The 24,747-nt window shown below is 34.7% G+C and overlaps 3 protein-coding genes and 1 long non-coding RNA gene across 4 annotated transcripts; 3 read left to right on the forward strand and 1 right to left on the reverse strand.

Moving 5' to 3' along the window:
• The first annotated feature begins 10,919 nt into the window (after nucleotides 1–10,919).
• LOC120135817 (acyl-coenzyme A thioesterase 13-like) lies at nucleotides 10,920–13,204 on the forward strand. Its single transcript, XM_039152008.1, has 3 exons — nucleotides 10,920–11,124; nucleotides 11,267–11,410; nucleotides 12,945–13,204. The coding sequence occupies exons 1-3, from the start codon at nucleotides 10,939–10,941 to the stop codon at nucleotides 13,086–13,088; spliced, it is 474 nt and encodes a 157-aa protein (XP_039007939.1). The 5' UTR covers nucleotides 10,920–10,938; the 3' UTR covers nucleotides 13,089–13,204.
• On the reverse strand, nucleotides 11,473–11,951 carry LOC120135819. The gene is made up of 2 exons (XR_005517291.1): nucleotides 11,837–11,951; nucleotides 11,473–11,591 (listed from the first exon to the last, which is right to left on the reverse strand). It is a non-coding gene; the product is annotated as an uncharacterized LOC120135819 (long non-coding RNA).
• A 3,183-nt stretch (nucleotides 13,205–16,387) lies between the features above and the next one.
• On the forward strand, nucleotides 16,388–20,143 carry LOC120135815 (protein DYAD-like). The gene is made up of 8 exons (XM_039152006.1): nucleotides 16,388–16,663; nucleotides 17,714–18,079; nucleotides 18,163–18,528; nucleotides 18,616–18,673; nucleotides 18,752–18,835; nucleotides 19,028–19,377; nucleotides 19,458–19,578; nucleotides 19,782–20,143. Exons 2-8 carry the CDS (start codon nucleotides 17,790–17,792, stop codon nucleotides 19,878–19,880), a joined length of 1,368 nt encoding a protein of 455 aa, XP_039007937.1. The 5' UTR covers nucleotides 16,388–16,663; nucleotides 17,714–17,789; the 3' UTR covers nucleotides 19,881–20,143.
• A 2,479-nt stretch (nucleotides 20,144–22,622) lies between these two features.
• On the forward strand, nucleotides 22,623–24,458 carry LOC120135816 (proteasome subunit alpha type-4-like). Its single transcript, XM_039152007.1, has 2 exons — nucleotides 22,623–22,727; nucleotides 23,538–24,458. Exon 2 carries the CDS (start codon nucleotides 23,570–23,572, stop codon nucleotides 24,320–24,322), a length of 753 nt encoding a protein of 250 aa, XP_039007938.1. The 5' UTR covers nucleotides 22,623–22,727; nucleotides 23,538–23,569; the 3' UTR covers nucleotides 24,323–24,458.
• The last annotated feature ends 289 nt before the right edge of the window (nucleotides 24,459–24,747 follow it).

The raw sequence follows: 24,747 nt of genomic DNA on the forward strand, positions 1-24,747 counted from the left end.
TTAATAAAAAATATTAATGACCATTTTGTAACATTTTGAAGCATTTTGACATTCGTTTTGCACCGGAAAAAAACTGCGTGAGGATATTACTAAAGGGCCCGAGGATGATCCATGATATACAGGCCCGACCCTGAGGGTAGGCGAGAGGGGCGACCGCCTAGGGCCCACGTTTAGAGGGGGCCATTCTTAAAAATATTTTTAAGTTTAATAATTAAAAAAATCAATTTTTTAGACTAAATCGCAAATCCCAAATTTTTTTAGGGGCCAAAGTTTAATATAACACTATTTTTTTTATTAAACACTACTAAAACTACCCGATATTACTAAATCTATCAGATGTGGGCCCCACTGGTCTTTATAATATAATACCGTTGGTTTATATAATGTGAGTTTGGTAATATGTATGCATATTATATTATAAATACTTGGGCCCCTAAAAAAATACCCTTTTTATAATATAATATTGTTTTTATCCTTAAAATCATGCATATTATAAATACTTGCCTCCACTTGTCTTTATAATATAATACCGTTGGTTTATATAATGTGGGTTTAGTAATATGCATACATATTATAAAAAAAGGTTTGTCTAAATATACCAATAAATCTATTAAACACACAATTTTTTTAATAAAGTTTTCTTTCTTTAATAGTTAGTGAGTTTTTATTTAATAGGTAGCAGATTTTTAGTGGATGCTTATTTAATAGGTAATGAGTTTTTAGGTTAGGTAATAATTAATAAAGAAATATTAATATTAATAATAAAAATACTAATAATAATATTTAAAATATTTTTTTCGATCCGGATAAAAACGATTGTCTACAATTGCCTCTCTTTGCACATTCTTGTGTTAACAATGATAAGACAAAGAAGAAAAAGACAATCAATTGTTGTCCGATAAATGAAACATGTGACATAAACAAACATTCTTGTGTAAGGATATGACAAAGACGAAAAAGTCAAACAGTTTTTGTCCGATAAATGAAACATGTGACATAAACAAAAATATATCTGATAAAAAAAATATATCCGATAAATTTTACTTTTTAATAAATAAATTAAAATGAAAGTTATTTCGATAATTAATGTTTTTGAATAAATTAGATAAATAAAAGGGAATTAATGTTGGGATAGTGTTGAAGAATATGACAAGAAGATAAGTAAGGCCTGATTCCCTTTACAATCATCGAAAATGGGGCCCACACATGGTATGTTTAGTAATACTCCCCACACTTGGTATGTTTAGGCCATCTCCAGTCTTAATCCCTACTCTAACGCATCTCTATATCTACTCTAGACATGAAACAATAATTCATCTCCAGGGCTATCTCTACATTACCACTAATTCTACTTTATTCACAATATTTAACTATTATAATATTAATTTTACAAATAAAAAAATCAGAAAAAATTCAAAAAATCTGAAAAATTACAAAAAAATTAATATGATTATTTATCTAATTTAAATATATTTTTATTTATCTTATAATTTAATATATTTTAACTAAAAAAACAAAATCTAGCGCGAGCTACAGTACCGCACTAGATGTGACGCGGTACTGTAGCAAATCTGCACAGTGGCGATGGAACTGGCGCAGGGCTGGAGCACGCTACAGTGGAAATATCTCCACTGTAGCACAGCGTTGGAGATGTCCTTAGTAATATGCGGTAGCTTTAGTAGTGCCCATTATAAATACTTGAGCAGATATCCATGCTCTACTATACACTAGGGGCTTAAATTATTTTTTTAGGGGTCCTTATCTTTTATTTTGCCTAGGGTCCCTAAAATGTCAGGACCGACCCTTATGATATATAGCTACCTAACAGTTCAACTACGAAAGATCATCCGTTAAAGATTCTTGTTTGGGTACATCTACCTGGTTTATCTTATAAGTATTATACAAAAGAGATGTCCAGAATAATTGCAAAGTATCATATCCATATTGATTATAACACTAGAAAAGGGAAGTGGAGAAGATTTGCTTCACTCACTATGGTTGTGGATGCCGTTAGGGTTTTAGATTATAGTTGATGGTTTTAGTTAACTCATAGACTACGAAGGGTTATCGACGATTTGTTATACGTGTGACTCATGCGAAGGAGGTGTGTAGCCAAGGGATGGCAATGTGATGCTACCAAAGTGCATAGTAATGGGGGCGACGAAAGACTCTGAAGACAAGTTCCGCCCTTGCTTGTAAAGTCCAAATAACACCATTGGTGTTTTATTATATATAAAAATAATATTAACAACAAGTCGACATCCAGCTAACCCTAAGGGTGCGTTTGGTTCACGGAATGTAAGATTACCAGTGGGAATGTAAGATTACCAGGGAATAGGATTATTGAGAATGTTGTATTTTGTGTTTGGTTGGTTTAGCAGGAATGTAAGATTATTGGAATGTATATTTGACCAAATTGTCCTTATTATATATTTATTTTTTAACAAGTTGAAAAATATATAATTTATATATTTGTTTTCAATAGTACTCGATTGACTCAATTCGTTTACAACTAATGATATTTATATGTATTTTCAAATAAAGTGAGAAAATTATTTAATCTTTAATTTAATAGTTGTATAAGTTAAATAATAATTTTGATAGAATATAAATAAATTTTTAGTTTAATTAATGGTTAAATATTTTTTTGAAATGTTCGGGATCAAATTGTATATCCACTAAAAACATTTAGTTTTTAAGATATTAGTATAAATTAATTATATTTTTTATTATATAAGTTAAATAATAATTTCGATAGAATATAAATAAATTTTTAGTTTAATTAATGGTTAATATTTTTGAAATGTTTCGGGATCAAATTGTATATCCACTAAAAACATTTAGTTGATTAAGATATTTAGTATAAACTAATTATATATTTTTGATTATATGCCTCACCATTTTATTAATGGAATAAAATTAATTAAAAATTAATAAAAATAATAATAACATGAAAATTGAAAAATAAAAATATTACAATGATAGTATTACAATTGATTTTTAATTATGAATAACCGAAATAAAATATAAGCGTTATATATAATTTAAGATAAACAATTAAATTATCAAAATAAAAATAAAATAGAAGAATAATAAATCATTACTGATATATCATTATTAATTTTATTTTTTAAAATATTCTTAAAAATACTGCATAAAAACGGTAGACAGAGAGGAGAGCAGCCGCCCAGTTTGACCTTCTATAAGAACGTTGCGTTCTGGGTAAAAGCTGCTAAATTACATAACTGACACCATTTGCTTTAAATTTTCCCTTTCTGACACGTTGATCAATATTTCCAGAAGTAGCACCTTTTCTGCTGAGTTGGCAAAGACGCGTTCCCGGAGACGCGTTTTACCCGTGTTTTCGCTGAGTTGGATGCCACGTGTGGAAGGCGCGTCCCCGGGGACGCGCCTTTGCCAACTCAGGACACGTTTTGTTTTATAATAAATAGTTTATTTTATATTATTATAAATTAATAATATATTATGAAAATGTTCGATTATAATGTAAGATTATCAAATGAATTTTGTTATATGTGTTAAAGGTGGAGTGAATTATCTACATAATATGATATAACAATATATGAAAACCAGTTTTGACTTTATTGTAGTTATAGGAAAAATGTATGAAATTATAATATTACACATATGGTTATATTATATTTTTGATTTTGATATCGATCTATTAATTTTATCAGTTAATTATTTAATGTTATCAATCTAGTCATCTCATATCAATATTTAACGAAAATATTGATGCATAAGTTAATAAATTAGTATAATTACATATTTAATCTTCAAGACTTACATATTTTATAAATTAGTCTTATTGAAAATTTAATTTAATAAATTTAATCCTACAATCAGAACATGAAATGTGTCATCGTATACATAAATTTTTTAATAACTTTAATTTGTTTAATTTAATATTTTCTCTACTTAGAAGGTGGAATTATTATTATTTTTTTAAAAAAATTATAACTAATAATATTAATTATATTAAATAAATATATTAAATATTTAGGTATTTAAAAGTTAAAAAAATTATTTAGGTGTACATACATTGACAAATTATATAAATGCAATAACATTAAATTATTAGAAACAAAAACATTCATTTAAATACAATATTAATTATATAAGAGTTAACGGTTATATGATGATAACAGAGCTGGACATTTTTCTATTGTGCCGATGTTTCTACAATGCCACATCGTTTTTGTTCTGTTGACTTCTCCCGAATATCCATATCACAATGTTTCTAGTAGATTTTGGACGACCTGAGTCCCTCAATAGCAATGGATCTGGTACAATTGTAAGCCAAGTTTGAATCTCATTTGGGTCTCTTTCGTTTCCTATGGGCGGAAACTCAAATTCATATACCTTGAATACTTGTGAAAGTTGGTATACGGGATCAACATAATTTTTGTAGTCCAAATGCGAATGTGAGCAAGCAGCAATGACATGAGAGCATGGATATTTGAGTGCTTGAAAGAAACCACAATCGCACCACCTCTCTTGCAGATTAACTCTGAAAGAGTTAGCTTCAATCCCTTGCAGCGGACGTGGCATTTCGGTTACACGAAACAATTCACGGGTGCGAGAAAATTTGTAACTAACATCCCATTTGATGCAGCCACTTTTTTCTGTAAATCAACTACTAGTCTTGGGTGGTAAATATGTCCGTTTTGCATCCAAGTAAGAGCTTGTCCACCGAGCTTGCAAAGAGTTGACCCAAAAAAAAGTCGTTTTAACCAACGCCGTGACTGGTAAATGACGCGCCCCTTTAAGGTTGAATTTATTGCTTCAGCCAAGTTGTTGTCATATGACCATAGCGATACCCCCCGTCATATGCATTTGTCCACATTTCTTTGCTGATGTCCATAATGTACTCGCACCCTTCTTATTTTGCCAAACAGCTCTTGTAGCATCGACTCAAACCTTTGAGGTAAGAGTTCGTAACCTAAGCCATTAGGAATATGTAATAGTTAATATGAAGTATAAATAAGTAATAAGAAATTGATAGAAAATTTGGGAAAAAGTAACATACTCATCCGCACGACTAACTGACGTTCATCGTTCTTCTTGTATTTTCCGTAATAGTTTGCAGCAATATGACGGACACAATAACGATGTTGAACATGTGGAGGTCTATACATTGTACCCAAAGAGTCCATTACTGCTTTATCCCGGCTCCTCGGTCTGAAATAATGCATACTCGTTCCCTGGTGACAACATGTAAACGTAAATTTTTAAGGAAAAAAGCCCAAGACTCAGTGTCTTCTCCTTGAACGAGGGCAAACGCAACAGGAAGAATATTGCGGTTTCCATCTTAGACCACAGCCAATAATAAAACTTGCTTGTATTTCCCATACAAGAAAGTACCATCAATTTGGACAATTGGTTTACAGTACTTAACTGCATTAATACACTGAGGGTAAGTCCAAAAGACTCGGTAAAATTGGCAGCGATCGCGAACCATTCGATCATTCACGTAATGATGTTGAGTTTCGAACTCAACAATTGTCCCGGGATTAAGTCTTTGCACAACATGAAACCAACTGGCCAGCTCGTTGTAAGAGGAATCCCATTCGCCATGAAGTTTGCAAATGACATTCTGTTTTGCCAACCACGCTTTTTTATATGAGACAGTGTACCCATATTGTGACTGTATAGCAGAAATCAACACTGCAACAGCTATATGAGAGCTTTGCTTGACAATGGGCATGATTGCTTGACAAATAATGTTGGAGTCCAAGTTGGGATGATCCTGGTTTATACCTATTGCACAACATGTATGAGGACCGTTGTATCTGGTTAGTTCCCATAAGTTGTTCTTCCTCTTCCTCTTTGATACACGGACCATCCATTGACATCCGTTGTGACGTTGGACGAGCAGTAGCAGACATATTTCTCCGTGTTAGATCGATCAACTCGGGACTGAACTGAGTTACGAATATTGTAACTCTTTATTGCCATCATTGCTTCCTCCTTCGATGAGAACTCCATTCCAATATGTAAATTACCGTCATTGACTGATGATTGAAGTCCATAGTTGCCAACATCAGGAAGATCTGGAAATTCAGGCTCATACATTGCATCATAATCAGCCTCAACATATGTGCAGAAGTTCGGCTGGTGTTGTATTTATCGGAACGTCATCCTCGTCATCATCAGAATGTACGTTAAACTGTGGTGAGTTAGGTTCAACGAATAATCCCGTTTCAGCACCATCTGCACCTGGCTCCCGAAGAGGTTCTTCGGGTGGAGATGAGGGTTCCTTCGATAATCCAATGTTGAGGTCAAATAAGTTCCCGCTTGCATGTCCTCCCCTTGAACTTGAGGCCATTGTATCATGTGGGATGTGAATAGACTGTCGTCTCGTTGGCATTTCCATATGTAAGTCGAAAACATTGGCAGATGAATGTCTGCCCCTTGAAGTAGAAGAGATGTTGCCATATGGATTATTGGTGAAGCCACGTGGGTTGAGATTATAAGCAGTTGCAGATGAATGCCTTCCTCTTGAACTTGATGGCATGGTATATGGCGTTGGATCCACCATTAATGATGTGAAATCATTACATATAAGTTGTATCGGGCTATCAACTTGATCAGTTTGATATGCAATGCCAAAGTGAGAGGAATATGAGAGACCACGAGTTACACGAACCTCAATAAAAGTGGCATACATTTCAATAAGAGATTGTGAACTCCCCATATGAGCATCAACCATCATAGAAACATCATCATCGTTTGAAAGCTGAAATGATGTATACGTGAGCGGAAAAAGTTCAGTAGGAAATCTGTACTGAAGTGAAGATAGTCTTCTCTGGCCTGCTACACGAATCTTTAACGAAATTTTTGTGATTAACTCCTCAATTGTGATGTTTCTCTTCAAGGTTAAAGGGATATAATGATCTGACTCAAAAACAACCCCCTCTTCAGCTTCCTTAATTTCTCCATCATACAAAACAACAGCAGAAAGACGACTCATTTTCAGAGAATTTGAGAATTTAGAGTTTGGGAATTTGAGAATTTGAAAGATTGTGAACTGAAGTTTGTTTTGAAAGTTTATAATACGTTGCATATAATAGTGTCTATAATCGGAGTACATTCACATGAAGGCGCGTTCCCGGGGGCGCGCCTTCCATTATTTCGTCAGAGAATATGTTATCATTGCCCTATTATGTCACTCATGTCCCTCGGGGACACTAGATATATCAGTACCTATTATTTCACTATTCACATGAAGGCGCGTTCCCGGGGGCGCGCCTTCCATTATTTCGTCAGAGAATATGTTATCATTGCCCTATTATGTCACTCATGTCCCTCGGGGACACTAGATATATCAGTACTATTATTTCACTATTCACATGAAGGCGCGTTCCCGGGGGCGCTTCCATTATTTCGTCAGAGAATATGTTATCATTGCCCTATTATGTCACTCATGTCCCTCGGGGACACTAGATATATCAGTACCTATTATTTCACTATTCACATGAAGACGCGTTCCCGGGGACGCCTTCCATTATTTCGTCAGAGAATATGTTATCATTGCCTATTATGTCACTCATGTCCCTCGGGGACACTAGATATCAGTAAATAAGGTAAATTATAACCAAAATTTAACTTCTTTTGAAAGTTCAGCAAGTTAAGAATAACTTAAATTAAAACGTTATGTGAAGTTTGAATAAATTAGATAAAATGTTATGGATAAAGTGAATAAATGTGAAGTGATAAGTTGATTGTGACATTGAATAAATTGCCAATTCACCCCCTCTTGGCAGATTCCGTCGATCGATGAATTCAACATAAGTTGATTTTAATGTATACGTTTTAATATATATGTTAATGATAAATCATATGTATGGATAAATTTAATTTCAATTTAAGTATTGTGAACTATAATTGGAATATAACTTTTAATTTCGAATATATTTGGAATATTAAGTTGAAATTTAATGTTAAATTTCGAATACTATAATTATATTTTAAATTTAAATTTGAATAATATTATTTTTATTTTTATTTAAATTTCGAATAATATAATTTGTATTTTAAAAACATTTATCAAACATTTAATGTTAAATGTGAATAAAAAATAACATTAAAAAATATGTATGTAACAACCACGAAACATTTAAATAACATAACCAAATTACATAAAATTCTGAAATATATTATTTAAATAACATTAAATATAATGGATCACCGATGTCGTCTTCTCGAATGAGTTCCACATGGCGGTGGTTGTCTATTTCGTGGAGGATTCTTCGTGGAACTTGTTCTTCAGTCTCCTCATCTTCACTATCATCATCAGCAGCATTTTCTTCATTTGGTGTAGATGACGCTGAAGGGGCTGAAGGGCCTGTATAAAATAACGACCCTGGAGGAGTGCTAGTAACAATCCCACCGCTCCCGGGAACTGTGAGAATGTGGAAACATTGGCATCGATGTATGTGATCCAGATGGAGATTGAGGTGTCCGAGAGAAGCACCACCAGGCAAATAAAATGCATATGAACCATATGATGGATCATTAAACATAGTCGTATATGCACTCCATATGGTATAAAACCCTGCGGGCTAGGCATGTAACCTGGCGGGCTAGGCATGTAACATGGCGGGTAGGAATGTAACCCTGCGGGCTCGGAATGTAACCCTGTGGAGATGGCATAAACTGGTGGGCTTGACATATGAAGTGGAGGGCTGGGCATGTACCCCTGCGGCATCGACGAATAAGGATGTTGTGGTGGGACTGATGCAGAACCGGTAGCGCCTTCTCTCCGTCCACGCGTCGGGAGACGATGATATTGAGACGGTTGACGTCTTTCTCGGCGCCTAGGAATGTTAACCCCTCGTGCTTCCGCCGAAAGTAGAAACGGCTTCCCATTTTCATTAAACCAGTCATATAGTTATCCGTAACCATATGACCAGTTTCAGCGTAATATTCGAGGGGCCAACAGTGTATCGGTTCTCCCAAAGGCAAAGGTGTCTCCACACCCAATTAACATATTTCTTTCCTCGTCTATCTATGTTATGCACTCGTCTAAATTCCTAGGAGCTCTAGGAAATATATTGCGTACAACCATACTGACGGAGCACGCGATCAATGGATGCCACTCAATAATAGCATAACATATAAGAGGTATAACCGATATCCATACCTCTAATGACCACTAAGGTAGGGTGGGATGCAAGCTTTCACTTCATCGCTCGCATAAGGTATCCACTGAAACTGAAATATAAATATACAATTCAAATAAATAAAATATTCTAATTATATCTAAATTTTAAATTAAATATTAATAATTAAACAAATTTAAAAACATACCTCAGACCCAGCTTTCGTATCAATAAGTAAACGAATTTCTCTAACCAGTAGGTATACTTTTATGGTCCTTTTTTTTCATCGACCACCTATGAAATATAATATAAACTAAATATCACCCTATTTAATTGAAAATATTTAAATCAAAATTTAGTCGAAATTACCTCAATAAGGGGAATACGTATGGTTCATTCACGATCGGGCATAAGAAAGGCATGCGGAACCACGCCCATGATTGTAGAAGCAGAAGACATCCCGATAGCAGTTTCTTATAATTGGTCGCCCGACACATTTCTCTAAAGAGAAATGCCAAAACTGCAGCACCCCAACTATATCTTCAGCTTCATCAAAATCGATCAGATGTCGCAACCACATACAATGCACCTGGTTGCGAGATTGTCGGGCATCAATATTCCTCCAATTATTCGTAGAATATATGCCCGAGCACATGCCTTTGCTTGATCCTTTGAAGCATTTTCATTTAAAACCTCAAAATTAGCTTTCAACCAAGATAAATCTATTCTACCTCCATTAAACTCTGGCGGAGCAGCTCCAAGATAATCAATGCACATTGATTGCCAATCACCATCCGCCATACCACACATCATATTTCCGTCGACGGGAAGCCCCAGATGCATAGAGACATCCTCCATGTAATTGTCGCCTCTCCACATGGAAGGTGAAAAGTGTGTGTCTCGGGCCTCCACCTCTCAATCAGTGCAGAAATTAGGACAGGTTCGAGTTTGCAACCGCCTATAATTGTTGCAATATACCCGAACCCGAAAGAAGCCAAATATGGCAAAATACGTTCCGGTGTCGGTATATGTGGATTTTTAATAAAAGTCTCTAAAATACGATCAGCATCCTAAATAATATACATTATAAAAAATAAAAATTAATATAAATTCATAATAAATTTAAAATAAAAATAAATTTAAATATTAACATTAATTATAAAAAATATTACCATATCGCTAAAATGTCTGGAGATAGATCAATATCCAATCGCAACAGATTTCGTTTTCCATATAACTGTAGACAAACAATATAATTAGCAAAAAAAATTAATAATTCTAAATAAATAATAATTATATAAATATTATTTTAATAAAAAAATAATATTTACATAAATATAATATAAAAAATAATAACTATTTAAAAAATACTAACATAAAAAAAATTTCTTACCACTAATAACAAATTTAAAACTCAAATAGTTGGAGAATTTGAGTTATATAGAGATGGAATATGATTTTGGTGTGAAGAATGAGGGAGGGTTGAGGGGGTTTATATAGGGGAGGAGGAGGGGTAGTTAAGAAAAACGGATGGGGGCATTTATGACATTTAATGGAAGGCGCGTCCCCGTGGATGCGCTTTCCACACGTGTCTGCTGATATGGCAAAGGCGCGTCCACACGTGGCATCCAACTCAGCGAAACACGGATAAAGCGCGTCCCCGGGGACGCGCCTTTGCCAACTCAACAGAAAGTGTGTTACTTCTGAAAATATTGATCAAACGTTGTCAGAAAGGTAAAATAAAAAAAAAACGGTGTCAATTTAGCCCGATAAATAGATTAATCTGTATTGTCATTTTTCCACAAATTTTCCGATGGATTTGGAAACCGTAAAGAAATACTTGGAGAAAGGAGTTGGCGAAGGGGAAGACAAGAACGCCTCAACCATCAATGGCATGCCTTCCAAGTTCTTCGAGAACTTCATCAGGCAAGGTCTCCATGTTGACCACATCGAAAAGGGTCGAGTTCTTTGCTCCATGAAAGTTCCTCCTCGATTGCTGGTATGTTCTGTTCTCTCAATTTCAAATCACTGGTACAAATTTGATTTTGTTGCTCTTAATCGGTACTTTTATTGATTATTGCTGTTTTTTTTTCTAATCTGGGTGTTTTTTTTTGGGTTGATGCTTTGAATCGTGCAAAAAGAACGCGGGTAATTTCTTGCACGGTGGAGCCACTGCATCGCTGGTGGATTTGGTCGGATCTGCGGTTGTTTACACCTACGGAGCCAGTTCGAGTGGAGTTTCTGTTGAAATCAGTATTACTTACTTGGATGCTGCTTTTGTTGGTGTTAGTGACTTTCTCCTACTTTTCATCTTTTTTTATCCAAAATTTTCCTGGATTTGCTAATCTTGCCTAATTGCTTGACTTGATCTTTTAATTTGAATCTTTTGAATTTCCTTGAAAGAAATTTAGGAAACTGATTCATCATCTCTCTACGAGTTCTGATAATAGGAATCTTAGAATAAGTCTTGTTAGACCCTTTCCGAACCTCCCCGCAAGATCCGTCCCCGCAGTGGAAGCCCGGAAGAACACCTCTGGAGGTATGATCTCACAGTGGAAGTCGCGACCTCCTGATGCCCATATTGACCTACCAGAGTCAAATCTACGGTCAGATGACAATATCTATTAGCTTTGCCAACTTATGAGTAGTCGTCAAGACTAAGATAGGAATCTAAAACCAGAAGGGTGAACCGACAACGACTTCCCATCAACAAGTCTATTGAATGAATATTAGTTTAGACAGCTTAGAGCTTGTTAATACCTGAAAACTTCTTTAGATCATGACCATGGGGTATGTTTAGTTAACTACAATTTCTCTCCGAGTCCAACGCCTATTGAGCTGAGTGGTAGTAGGTCCTCCTTCACTAAAATCTTGGTTTCTGAGTATTGTGAACAGAGATAATAGGAGCTAGGAGCCTATTGACCTGGCTAGAATCGGAACCAATTTGGCTACCAGATAGTAGGTAGTTTTAGGCCAAAATGAAGCTCCCTCTCAATACTATTCCTTCTTTTCAGAAACAATTTTCTTTTGTCTGTCTCGTTTTTTTAGTAAAATGCATCTGAAATCTATCAGATTGAAATCCAGGTACAATCTTGTTCAATTTCATTAATGACAAAATAAATAAGTCCATCTGTTTGTTCACCTTTTTCCCATTAATTATTGTCCGACTAGGCGACTACGATAGCCTTACCTTCAATGTCTGACTACGATAGCCTTACTCCGATGATATTTGATGGTTAACATGCATGAAACATGGTCTGAACTTCATTTCGAAGTGCTTTGAATAAGAAATCTTTTGGTTTGGAATTTGCATTGATCGGTTAGATTGCTTGATTATTTGCCGGAGTTTCAACTCAAAATCTCTTTTCATCATTTTAGTTTAGTTATGCAAGTTTACAACTTTTGTGATATTAAAGTGTTGGTTTTGTCCTTTCTGTATGGCTATCTAGTATCTGATGATGGGGTTTCAGTTGAATTTGTGATCCATGAGTAAAAAACTAGGATAAATGAGGGTTCAATTGTGTGTTAACTAATAATCACCTTAGGGCTAAAAGGTCCTTAACATTTGACAGAATAATCACTTAGTCCTTTTTTTTAGGCGTTTTAGACATTTCATTTTAGGTTAAAAAAGTCTCCTATTTTGGAGCATTAATTGTGTGTTAACTAATATTTTTCATCTATAGAGAGAGTCCTAAAGTGAAACGTTGTGGGCCAAAATGCTCCAAAAAAAAATGGGCCAAAATGATTATTTTGGTAAATGTTGGGTGATATTTTTGGCATTATGCCTTTTTATTAATGTGCATATTGTTGCTCATGCAGGAGGAAATTGAGATAGAGGCTAAGGCATTGCGTGTTGGGAAGACTGTTGCCGTCATCACTGTTGAGATTCGGAAGAAAAAGAATGGGAAAATTATCGCACAGGGGCGCCATACTAAGTACCTCTCTGTTCAAAGTAAAATGTGAAGGACATTTCTGCCCGAACTGTCATCCTCCATAATTCCTTTTACTACAATGAATGGTATATTTTCATAAATATGTATTGCACATGCATAATAAGAGACCAGCTGAATTTCATATCATGTTTCTTGCCTCTCCTGTTCTGATATTCAGTGCCTTGTATTTAGTTGTCTGAAACCGTCTTTTAGCATTCCACCTAGAATTTGATCGGCACCACGGGACCTTGAACATCTCCACTAGCTGTTTTCCTATCGATGGTTTTCGTTTGCTGTTGCGCACGCATTATTGTATGCATCTCAACTAGACTGTCAACAGATCCATTAATGCTTTGGGTTTAGTTTGCATTGACATATAACCTGAAGGAACAACTGCAGACCGACAGGTCTCGTATGCAACTTCGATGCAACAGGTTAGAAGTCTGAATCCATTGTGCTTGTTAGTTTACATCCATTCTCGAATGCACTCTGCAAAACCCAGATACATGGTTGTAAGCGTTGGGTACAGAAGATCAGTCCTGGGTTTTGCGTAGGACAGTTATATAGTTAATGAAACGGAAGGAAAGGTAACTTTCGACGGAAGCAAATTCGACGACGAAATTGAAAATTTGAAGGTGACTTGGACCAAATCAAAGTCTAATAAAATTAAATGTGAAAAAAGTAAAGTTCATATGAGTTGCTCATAACTCGATAGCAATTTTTGCAGGGAAAGAATATATCAATGAAATTCATGATTGGAATATATTTAAAATATTTTTAATTAAAGTATTTATTTTTTCATCTGAATACTTAAAATATTTTTTATCAAAATAAATACTTAAAATACATTAGTTTTTTTTTTAATTTAAGTGCCTAAAATTGACACAATAATATTAGTTAAAAATTAAAATATGAGGAGAAAGAGTAATAGTCCTTAAATTGATATGGATGAAAAATATAAAAAATCAATTTAAAATTATTTTGTATAAAAGTAATATTTTATTATTAATTAAATAATTATAAAATGAGCCTGATCTAAAATAATTTAGACTGAAAATGACTTCAATTCAAAATCAAAATTAACCCAACTCGAGGCTAACGGCTAACCTGACCTGCACATTTGACGGGCATAACATGGACGATGAAAAAACATGTTGGACCATTGTGAAAAAGGTGCAAATTATTAAACCTTTTGTGTACACTTTTTTAATCACTATTTAATAGCTTTACAATGGTTTTATATATAATCGTATTATGTATTGATGAAAATTTTCTATTTTCAAAATTTTAATTATAATAATTTTTTAAATTCAATTACTGATATGTGGAAGTTGGAATTTTTATAATTGAAAAGTTTAAAAAATAAGTTTATACAACACATATATATCATATCAATCTATAATAGTTTTAACATTATACATATAATTATATTTATTTAATTAATCATTAATAAATTATTTAATTTTTTATTAATATGAAGCCGATTAACATTATATTTAGGAGCTGGGTTTGTAATTTTATATTATTTAATTAATTTAATTTTTTATTAATATGGAATAAGAACAATTTAGTATCTGTTTAAATATAACTATCAATCAAATTACATTGAACGCTCATACTCTTAGCATTTATAGTGCTCGAACTCGAAGTATTAAGGAATAATAACAATTCTTTTATCACCAAAGTCGTTCGGTTCGTGTAATTAATTTAATTTTTTTAAAGAGAAAATAACCTCAGTGACCAAAAATCCCAAATAATATACGATTTTGATCAATTTTTTTTGGATTTGCGAAAATGACCAACAAAATCGCAATGCGATCTCTAATTCGCATTGTGATATCCACTATCGCAAATTCGCGTTGCATTTCGCGTTGCGATTTTCCGTATCGCGTTGCGATAGTTGAAAATCGCGTGTTTCCAGTTCGCGTTGCGATAGTCTACAGTTGTCTACAGTTGTCGTTGCTATTTTCTAAATTCGTTGCGAAAATTCGTTGCGATAGTTAAAAAAAAAGATTTTGTTTCTTAAGAATTTTCTCTAAAAAGATAGTATCCGCGCGGACGTGTCGAAGACACGTATTACCACGACCACGACCACGACCACGACCACGACCACGACCACGACCACGACCACGACCACGACCACGACCACGACCACGACCACGACCACGACCACGACCACGACCACGACCACGACCACGACCACGAGACGAGACGAGACGAGACGAGACGAGACGGACGGCGGCGGCGGCGCGCGAGAGTCCCCCTTGTTCTCTATCACTCAACAAGGAAGTGGGAAAGCCAAGCCTTAAATACCATTCTCAATAGTGTTTCCAATACTATGTGGGATTGAGCATTACCAACACTTGTTTCCAATCCAATGTGATTATTCAGGAAACAATTAACAATCATGCACCTTAAAACAACTGAATCAGCAACTAATTGCATTAGTATTATACGATTAAATATGTCATAATTAAAAGTCAATCTACAATCAATCGCGATTATTGCAATTTTAAGCAAAACATTCAAAAATAATATCACTATTTAAGGCTCAATCCCACATAGTATTGGGAACAAGTGTTGGTAATGCTCAAATCCCACATAGTATTGGAAATACTATTGGGAATGGTATTTAAGGCTTGGCTTTCTCACTTCCTTGTTGAGTGATAGAGAACAAGGGGGACTCTCGCGCGCTGCCGCCGCCGTCCGTCTCGTCTCGGGTCGGGTCGGGTCGGGTCGTGGTCGTGGTCGTGGTCGTGGTCGTGGTCGTGGTCGTGGTCGTGGTAATGGTAATGGTAATGGTAATACGTGTCTTCGACACGTCCGCGCGGATACTATCTTTTTAGAGAAAATTCTTAAGAAACAAAATCTTTTTTTTTACTATCGCAACGAATTTGGAAAATCGCAACGACAACTGTAGACTATCGCAACGAATTTGGAAAATCGCAACGACATTGTAGACTATCGCAACGCGAAATGAAAAATCGCAACGCGATTTTCAACTATCGCAACGCGAAATGAAAAATCGCAACGCGATTTTCAACTATCGCAACGCGAAATGCAACGCGAATTTGCGATAGTGGAGATCGCAATGCGAATTAGAGATCGCATTACGATTTTGTTGGTCATTTTCGCAAATCCAAAAAAAATTAGTTAAAATCGTATATTATCTAGGTTTTTTAGTCACTGAAATTATTTTCTCTTTTTTAAATTATAGATTCGTGACAATTCCATTTAGTAAAAAATGTTATTTTGAAAAATGAAAAAGGTAATTTTTTTACAGGAAAAAAAAGTAATTTTTAAAATAAATAGAAAAGGGGTTTTGGGAATTTGGGCGGTTAGGGTTTTAGACTTTTAGTAGGACGAATATATTCGGCAGCAGAAATTTTCGGCTAAAATGTAAATCTGAGACTGTTCAGCCTTTCTGTTTTACCTTCCTTTCTTATTGGTATTTCTGAAAAGATTTCTCTGTCAACTGATACCAAAATCACAAGGGTATTATTTTCTCTTCCTTCCTTAATTTTATTTAACATTTATTCTCCTTAAACGAAGTTAGGGTTTTAGAATGGATTGAATGTTGGTGCTTTCCTCTAATTATTGTTCAAGGTAAACCGTTTTTTCCGCCGCCGCCGTAATTTCTTGTTTCTGATAGTTCATGTGCCTATGTTTTTCTTTTGTTCCCCTCTAATATTAAATTGTTTCATACACTGCTCTGCTTGGTTGCCATGAAAAAAATAAGTAAATGAAGGAAATTAGGAACGGAAGTTTGATGTTTTAGTGGGTTATTTTTTTTCATTTCTCTCTGGGGAACTTAGGGTATAAGTTTGATCCTTTCCCCATAAGCCATTTGTAAAGCAACTGTGCTTTTAGACTCTTACTTAGTCAAACCCTTGATTTTGATTTTGTTTTACGCTTTCAGTGAAGAAGGTAACTTTAGATTCTAGAAACCTGTTGATTAATTGGAAAGCACCATAGGATGGTCAAATAACTTATAGTGGACAGTGGGGTCAGGCTTAGCAGATCTTTGAATGTAATTACTTATAAAAATAAAATAAATACGTGGCTGAGATTGTGGAGACTAGAGTTAGGGAATTGCTAATGGAAGTAGGAATAGTTGGCTGATTTTGAACCTGCTAGTAATACTGTATAGTAGCCCTCATTAGTTGACCGCTTCCACAGGAAGAGGTGTCTTGAGTCAAGGACTCGTGTTATTTGTTATGCCGAGGCTAATTATGTGACATTTATAAATTTGGTTCTACTTATCTTCACCCTTGGCTTGAGGTTTGGGGTGGATTGGATGTAGATGGAGCACCTGTTGAAAATGAACACTGTGTTACTTGTATTGATCATGATGGAATTATGGTAGTTATTTGAGATTATAAAATGGATTCTCATGACGGGTTAAAATAAATGAGATCAATTTGCAATATACTTTAAACTGAAAACGGAACGAACTCCTCTTGATATGATGTAGCTGAGGAGGAAATAAAAACTGGTGAAGTCAGTAAAAATTTCCCTGGTGCATTTTGCAACTGGGATATTTATTTTTAGACTTTATGTAGGTCTTCTTCTATGTGGCTGTTCATGTATATGAAAAGTGTTGTTTGCATTAGTCAAATTTCTTAGAGTTTGTAATTGTGAATATTGGTGATTCTGAACTGTTTAGAAGTTGTCTGGGGTAGCTTAAAGATCTAAGAAAGGGTTTTGTTGGTTTGAACTGTAGTAGTTTAGGATGGCAGAGTGGGGTGTCTTCCGGCAAGTTAAATTCTTCGGCACTGAAGAAGATTGCCCTGCCAAACAGTTACCTGGTGAAATCGAGGAAGAATATGATGAAGATGATAAAAAACATGTGAAAACAATGTTGATTTCTTGCCCTGAACTACGGAAGAGAAGGCACCTTTCCTCCAGCCAACTAAGAAAAGAAAAGGCTGCAAGATGTGGGAAACAAAGCCCAAGTAATGGTCCCAACAAGGGCAAGCAAAACAAACATAAAAATTTTATAGATAGATGGTCTGTTGAAAGGTGAAAACTTTGGTTCCCCCCGGTTAATTTTCTCCCCTTCTGTTAATGCTAAAATTTTCTTATATTTCATACAATTATTGAAGGTATAATCTGGCTGAAGAAAGCATGTTAGAGATCATGAAGGCTGAAGGAGCTGTGTATGAGCATCCAATATCTCGGCCTGCTCTTAGAATGGCAGCCCGTAAACTGATTGGTGATACTGGACTCTTGGACCATCTGCTGAAGCACATTGATGGTAAGGTAGCACCTGGAGGTACTGATAGGTTTCGCCGTTGTTACAACACTAGTGGAGTGATGGAGTATTGGCTAGAGAGTGCTGACCTGGCCAACAAGCGAAAGGAGGCTGGGATTTCCCAATTTTGGCAGAAACCTGACGAGGCTCCCTTTCATGCTTCTGCTAGTGCTATAGAACTGAAACTGCTTAAGGAAGAAATGGCAAAAATGAAGAGGTGCGAAAAATAAGTATTGGTTTTAAAATGAAGTTATCGACGGTCTTGTTTTTGTCATCTCAAGTACCCTATATTCTTTGTAAATAGGGATTTGCAGGAGCTTGTTTACGAGCAGCAAGAGCGAGATCAAACTAATTCAATTGAGGTGAATGTGAAAATAGTTTGGAGTGAAATTAACTGTACCAGTAAGATAAGCTGCTGGTCTTGAATTCTTGTTTTACAGGAGATGCAGAAAGAAATGGTGAAATGGAAAGCGAAGACAGATGGACGCCTGATGGAGTTTACAAGTTCATTAAATGCTACGCAGGTAAGGTAACAATACCCTGTTCTCAATCAATAACTTCCTCACAATCTGATGTATGCTAAATATAAGGTAGAAGGTATTTTTCTTAAAGTTTTTAGAACTTGTCTTTGTTACAAGACTAATTTTTGTCGTGCTTATATCTGAAATTACCATGTAAGTGAATAGAGCTCTCAGATTTTGCCTTTTTGCGAGCAGAACATGTGCAAAGAACTAATGGCATGGAAAGCTAGAGTTGAGCAGCAGATACTGGAAATTTCAAATTCATTGAGCAGTCTGCAGGAATCAAAGCAATGCAATCTCTTTAGTCCTACAACTTCTGAAAGATGGGAAGATTGGTTTGAGAGCACCAACCTGGACAATTTTCGAGGGGGTAACTTGGGACCCTGGTTAGACAATCAAGAGCTGATTAATTTTGCACAGGATGTAGTTCAAGATTCGGATCTGAACCCAGTAGCATGGCAACAACCTGGTCATAGCCCCTTTGAAGACCCCGTTTGTGCTCAAGATCTGGATATGATTAACGAAGAAATGGATAAAATAATGAGGTAACAAGACCTTCGTGACCAAATTAGAGACAATATTATTGTGCTTAACGTTGGTGCTGCTCTTTTTTTTTTATAAACAGCACTGTGCAGGAGCTAGGAGCACCTAGGAGGCAAGGGGAAGATCAAGCTAATGTGACACCTGATTCATCTGTGACTTCCAATTCAAAGACGGATCACGATAATTCGTTGCTTCTGATTCAGGTGATGTCAAACAAAGGTCTTTTTCTTTTTAAATTAAGACGCATAAAACATCACATATCCAATGGATATATGTGTGCAGACAGATATATGTAAATCATTATAGTCCTGCTTGTGTTCAAACCATCTATGGATTTGCATGTGATGTGAGTGTGTATACTAAGCTCTGCATTGAAGGGCCAATTTGAAATCCCCTCTTTTGACAGGAAATGTTGAAGGATTTGATGAAGTGGAAAGCTAAAACTAAGCAACAGCTGACAGACATTTCAAGTACTGTGAGCGTCCTGCTGAAATCCAGGCAGTAAATTATCCTCTCTTACCACGAGTGGAGAAATATGTTTGAATCCCACAATATGCCCTCCCCCATCGTTTTCTTCTCTGTCTTGAGATAATCTTAAGTTAACATTTATATATTACAATATGATTTAGATTTTGTATAGGACTCGCACACTTAAGCTGAAGCCCTGCAGCTGCACCTTCTGATATGGATAACCTTAACCTACAGAGCGTTTAACTTATATTCGTGAGCTGTAAGTTGTCAATATCAGAGTAGAAACCTCTTTTTAAGGTCCATGGTTTCTGTAGTATATTATATTAAAATACATGGATTTGGATTATTGTTCATCATATGGATATGAAGCTTTAAGGTATCGTTTCTTTGTTAATTTAGTTCGGTTGTGAAGCTCCAAAAATTTGATCAACATAAGTTCCAAATGAACTGAACTCGATCGATGTTTAAGATTGAATCTGTGTGTCTAATTTGAAAAGATTGCAAATGTAGTATAATTTAGACGCCAACAAAAATAATGGCTAGTCTTTTATGGGAATTATGAAGTTCAAATTCTTCATATTTTTTTAATTAGTCTAGGGCTCAACATTGAACGTTAGTTATTCATAATTTTTAAATTGGAGGAAAGTGGATTTACTGATGTGAGATCTCATCTATGTTATATGTTCATATGTGAGATCTCATCTATGTTATATGTTCATATATGAGATCTCATCTATGTTATATGTTCATATGTGAGATCTCATCTATGTTATATGTTCATATGTGAGATCTCATCTATGTTATATGTTCAGATGTAAGATCTCAGGTATGTCGTCGAGTCCATGTATAAATATTAGTTTGTTTTGTACTATGTATTGTAGTTTTATAACATCCTCATTTGCCTTTTTACTACTTTTTTTTAATGATACGTTACAATAAGACGTTATGTCTAATAAATCTTTTTTTTCTTCAAAAATAATATAAATGTAAAATAATTCAACATTATTTATCGAAATGACATCCAAAGTATTATTTATCAAGATGACACTTTTCTTTTATAAAGACGTGTAATGTGAGAACTGTTTTAAAAAAAATATGTTTATAGCTTGGTTTTGTCAGTGTAGTAGGTTTATCATGCCAAAACGAAAGAAATGAGAATATATGAATTTTTTAGCTAAAAATATAGAAAATTATATTAATTTTATTCAAAAAGAAAAAACATGTATGGTTCGTGTCTAAAGTACACATGAATCATTCGAACAACAGTAAAAACACGTATCTAGATATTGTTTTTAAACTACATGTTTAGAAAATTATATTTAAACATTTTAAAATATCTTATATATAGAGTTAGGATCCAATAACATAGTGTGAAATTAAAAAGTTTTACGTCTTTTTAGGATCGTTAGATGAGAGAAAATCAAAATCAATAATTAACAGTAGAAAATGAGAAGATATTCATTGGGGGAAAAAATAAGGTTCTAGTCTCATCCTTTGATTTTTCCTCATCCAACTATCCTAAAACTAAAAAGTTTTAGACTAAGGTGATGTTTGTTTTCACTGTTTAAGGTCTTCAAAGCTCTTATGTCTGCGCCGCGCAGACAACGAACAGACATTGGGCTTCGCAAACCGTTTGTTTTTTAGTAGACAGAAACTCTTCTAACGTCTGCGCGTCCTTTTCTTGGCGCAGACGTGGACTTATGTCTTCAAAGCTCTTTTAACCTCTTCAAAGAACCATTTTTGCTATTAATTTTTTAAAAATTATAAAATGTCATTAAATTTAATGAATTATTACAAAATAGTCACTATAATGTTGTAATAAATTATAAAAGTTCGATAATATAATAATTATTTTATAGTATTTAGATAAATTTATTAATAATTTTATAATCTTTTAATAAATTTAATAAGTATTTTATAATTTTTTAAACTTTATTGATGAAAATGATCATTTGTATATAACTCAACGATATCTAATATACTTTATTTGAAAAAATATATTAAACTTAGTAAAAAAATATTATACAATTAAACTTAGTAAACTTTTTTCTAAATAAAGTATATTAGATGTTGTTGAGTTATATACAAATGATCATTTTCGTCAATAAAATTTAAAAAATTATAAAATACTTATTAAATTTATTAAAAGATTATAAAATTATTAATAAATTTATCTAAATACTATAAAATAATTATTATATTATCGAACTTTTATAATTTATTACAACATTATAGTGACTATTTTGTAATAATTCATTAAATTTAATGACATTTTATATTTTTAAAAAATTAATAGCAAAAATGGTTATTTGAGTATAGTTTAAAAAATCAGTTTATTTATATTTCAGTTTGTTTTAGCAGTATGCAGACGTTAAAAAACAAACAGTCTTCTTCTTGCAGACTGCAGACTTTTGGTCCACCTCTTCTACTGCAGATGTGGTCCGCAGACTGCAAGTATTTTACCTCTGCAAAAACAAACACCACCTAAATGTTGTGAATCATAACCCATATTATATATGAAATTAGAGAATATCAAGACAAAAACTTATTGATTTTTATATGTAAAACAGAACTCTTAAATTTAATCGAATTCGTATCAATACAATAATCAAAGACATTAAAAATATTTGTTGACATTATACTCGAATAATAAAACAAAAGTATTATCGTCCTAAAAGAAAATTAAATACATTTGAAGCATGGCATGGCTTAAATGATATGGATAATGGGTAATATCCAATTCAGACCCATGATATGGGCCGGTCTGTTTCTGCTAAAGCTCAGAATGGCTCGCCGTTTGCTCAAGTTACCTCCAATAAAAAGAAACTCTCTACTTTCTTTCTCGCACGCTCTACCACCGTCGGAAAGTCGGAAATCTGAGGTCAGTGCCCTTTTTTCTCACTTTTTTTCTTCCAATTATTTGATTGCTTATCAGTTTGCTTGTTTGGGTCTATGATGGATGGTTGAATCTGTTTGAAATTTAAGGAACCGTCCACTGAGAAGGGTTTTACACTCTTTGGACTTTATAATTTATCTGTATTTATGATCCAATTCATGCTTGATAGCTTTCTGGTTCCTGCATCAGATTTATTGTAGCCTTTATTTTTGAGATGATTGACGAGTGTGATCAGTGAATGAGGAAAAAGGGGAAAAGAAAATTTTGAAAGAGACAAAGGAAGACTAATCTCAGTTAAGATATTTCAATTAGGGTTTGCGGTATGCTGTTTGGAATGGGTAGGTGCTACACAGAACTGGTGGTGTTCAAGACCACTTCTTTAAAGTCTTTCGCCCTTATCGGATTCACACTAAGGAGATAAAATATTTAATAAATCTAAGACTGCTCTTAGTTGATTGTATATACATCGGTTTTAGAAAATCAAGCTCATCTTCTCTCTTTGATGCTATGTTGGCTTTTCTTATGCATGATTTACACCTTTCACTGCTTTACATTACATGCATCTTGAATTATTAATGCATGAAGTTGGAATGTGGATGTGTGCTGCTTGTTTTTGCTGCTTCAAGTGTCTTTTATCTTCTTGGTTCACTCTTTTTTGAAGAAGGGAACTGCTGTGATAGAAGTGGATTTGATTCGTTAGAATCAAAAACTGTATTCACTTTTACTTGAAAACCTTGGTTTATTGTCCTTTGTTCCAATGTAATGATCTCTTTGTTCTCCTTCTCTGTTTTTTAGTTAATTCTAATTGTAGACCAGCATTGAAAAAAATGTCTCGGAGATATGATAGCCGCACAACAATCTTTTCCCCTGAAGGTCGTCTCTACCAAGTAGAGTACGCAATGGAAGCCATTGGAAATGCTGGCTCAGCGATCGGAATATTGTCAAAGGATGGTGTTGTCTTGGTTGGTGAAAAGAAAGTTACTTCCAAGCTTCTTCAAACCTCCACATCTACGGAAAAGATGTACAAGATTGATGACCATGTTGCTTGTGCTGTGGCGGGAATAATGTCTGATGCAAACATCCTCATCAACACTGCTAGGGTGCAAGCACAACGATACACATATGCTTACCAAGAGCCAATGCCTGTTGAACAGTTGGTTCAGTCTCTTTGTGACACGAAGCAGGGTTATACGCAGTTTGGAGGTCTTCGTCCGTTTGGTGTTTCATTTCTTTTTGCAGGATGGGACAAAAACTACGGATTTCAACTTTACATGAGTGATCCTAGTGGGAACTACAGTGGATGGAAGGCTGCAGCTATCGGCGCCAATAATCAGGCAGCTCAGTCGATGCTAAAACAAGATTACAAGGACGAGATCACAAGGGAAGAAGCCGTGCAACTCGCGCTGAAGGTGTTGAGTAAAACTATGGACAGCACGAGCCTTACTTCGGAGAAGCTTGAGCTGGCTGAGGTTTTCCTTACACCTTCCGGGAATGTGAAGTACCAGGTTTGCTCACCTGATTCTGTGAGTAAGTTGTTGCAGAAGTTTGGAGTGACCCAACCTGCCGCCGAGACTTCCTAAGTCTTCGTTATTTAGGTCCTTTGTTTTCCTGAGGTAAGCTTATTATCATGTTACCTATTGCCATATCCTCTATCAAACGGAATTGAAAACTCCGGTGGATCTTTAATGTTGCTTGCTGTGAACTAGACTTTGAATTTATTTATTTTGTTCTGCTGGATTAGGAAATGACTTCGATTTCAAGCGTCTCTTCATTTGAATTCCGATTAGCTGTTTGGACATAAGTATCTTCAATATTCATTTGACGAGATTCATGATTTTATCTTTCCACAATATGGTCTCGAAAGATAAAATTACAATATCACCTTTTCTTTTAACTGCAGCAAAAGAAATAAGCTTGGTTGCAACCTTAAAAAAATAATATGGTCTCGTACCATAACTGCTCATTACTGAAGAGTCTTAACACAATAGCCATGCCATCAAAGAGA

Source organism: Hibiscus syriacus, unplaced genomic scaffold (assembly GCF_006381635.1).
Source record: "Hibiscus syriacus cultivar Baekdansim isolate YM2019G1 unplaced genomic scaffold, ASM638163v2 tig00110621_pilon, whole genome shotgun sequence".
In the NCBI taxonomy this organism is placed as follows: Eukaryota; Viridiplantae; Streptophyta; class Magnoliopsida; order Malvales; family Malvaceae; genus Hibiscus; species Hibiscus syriacus.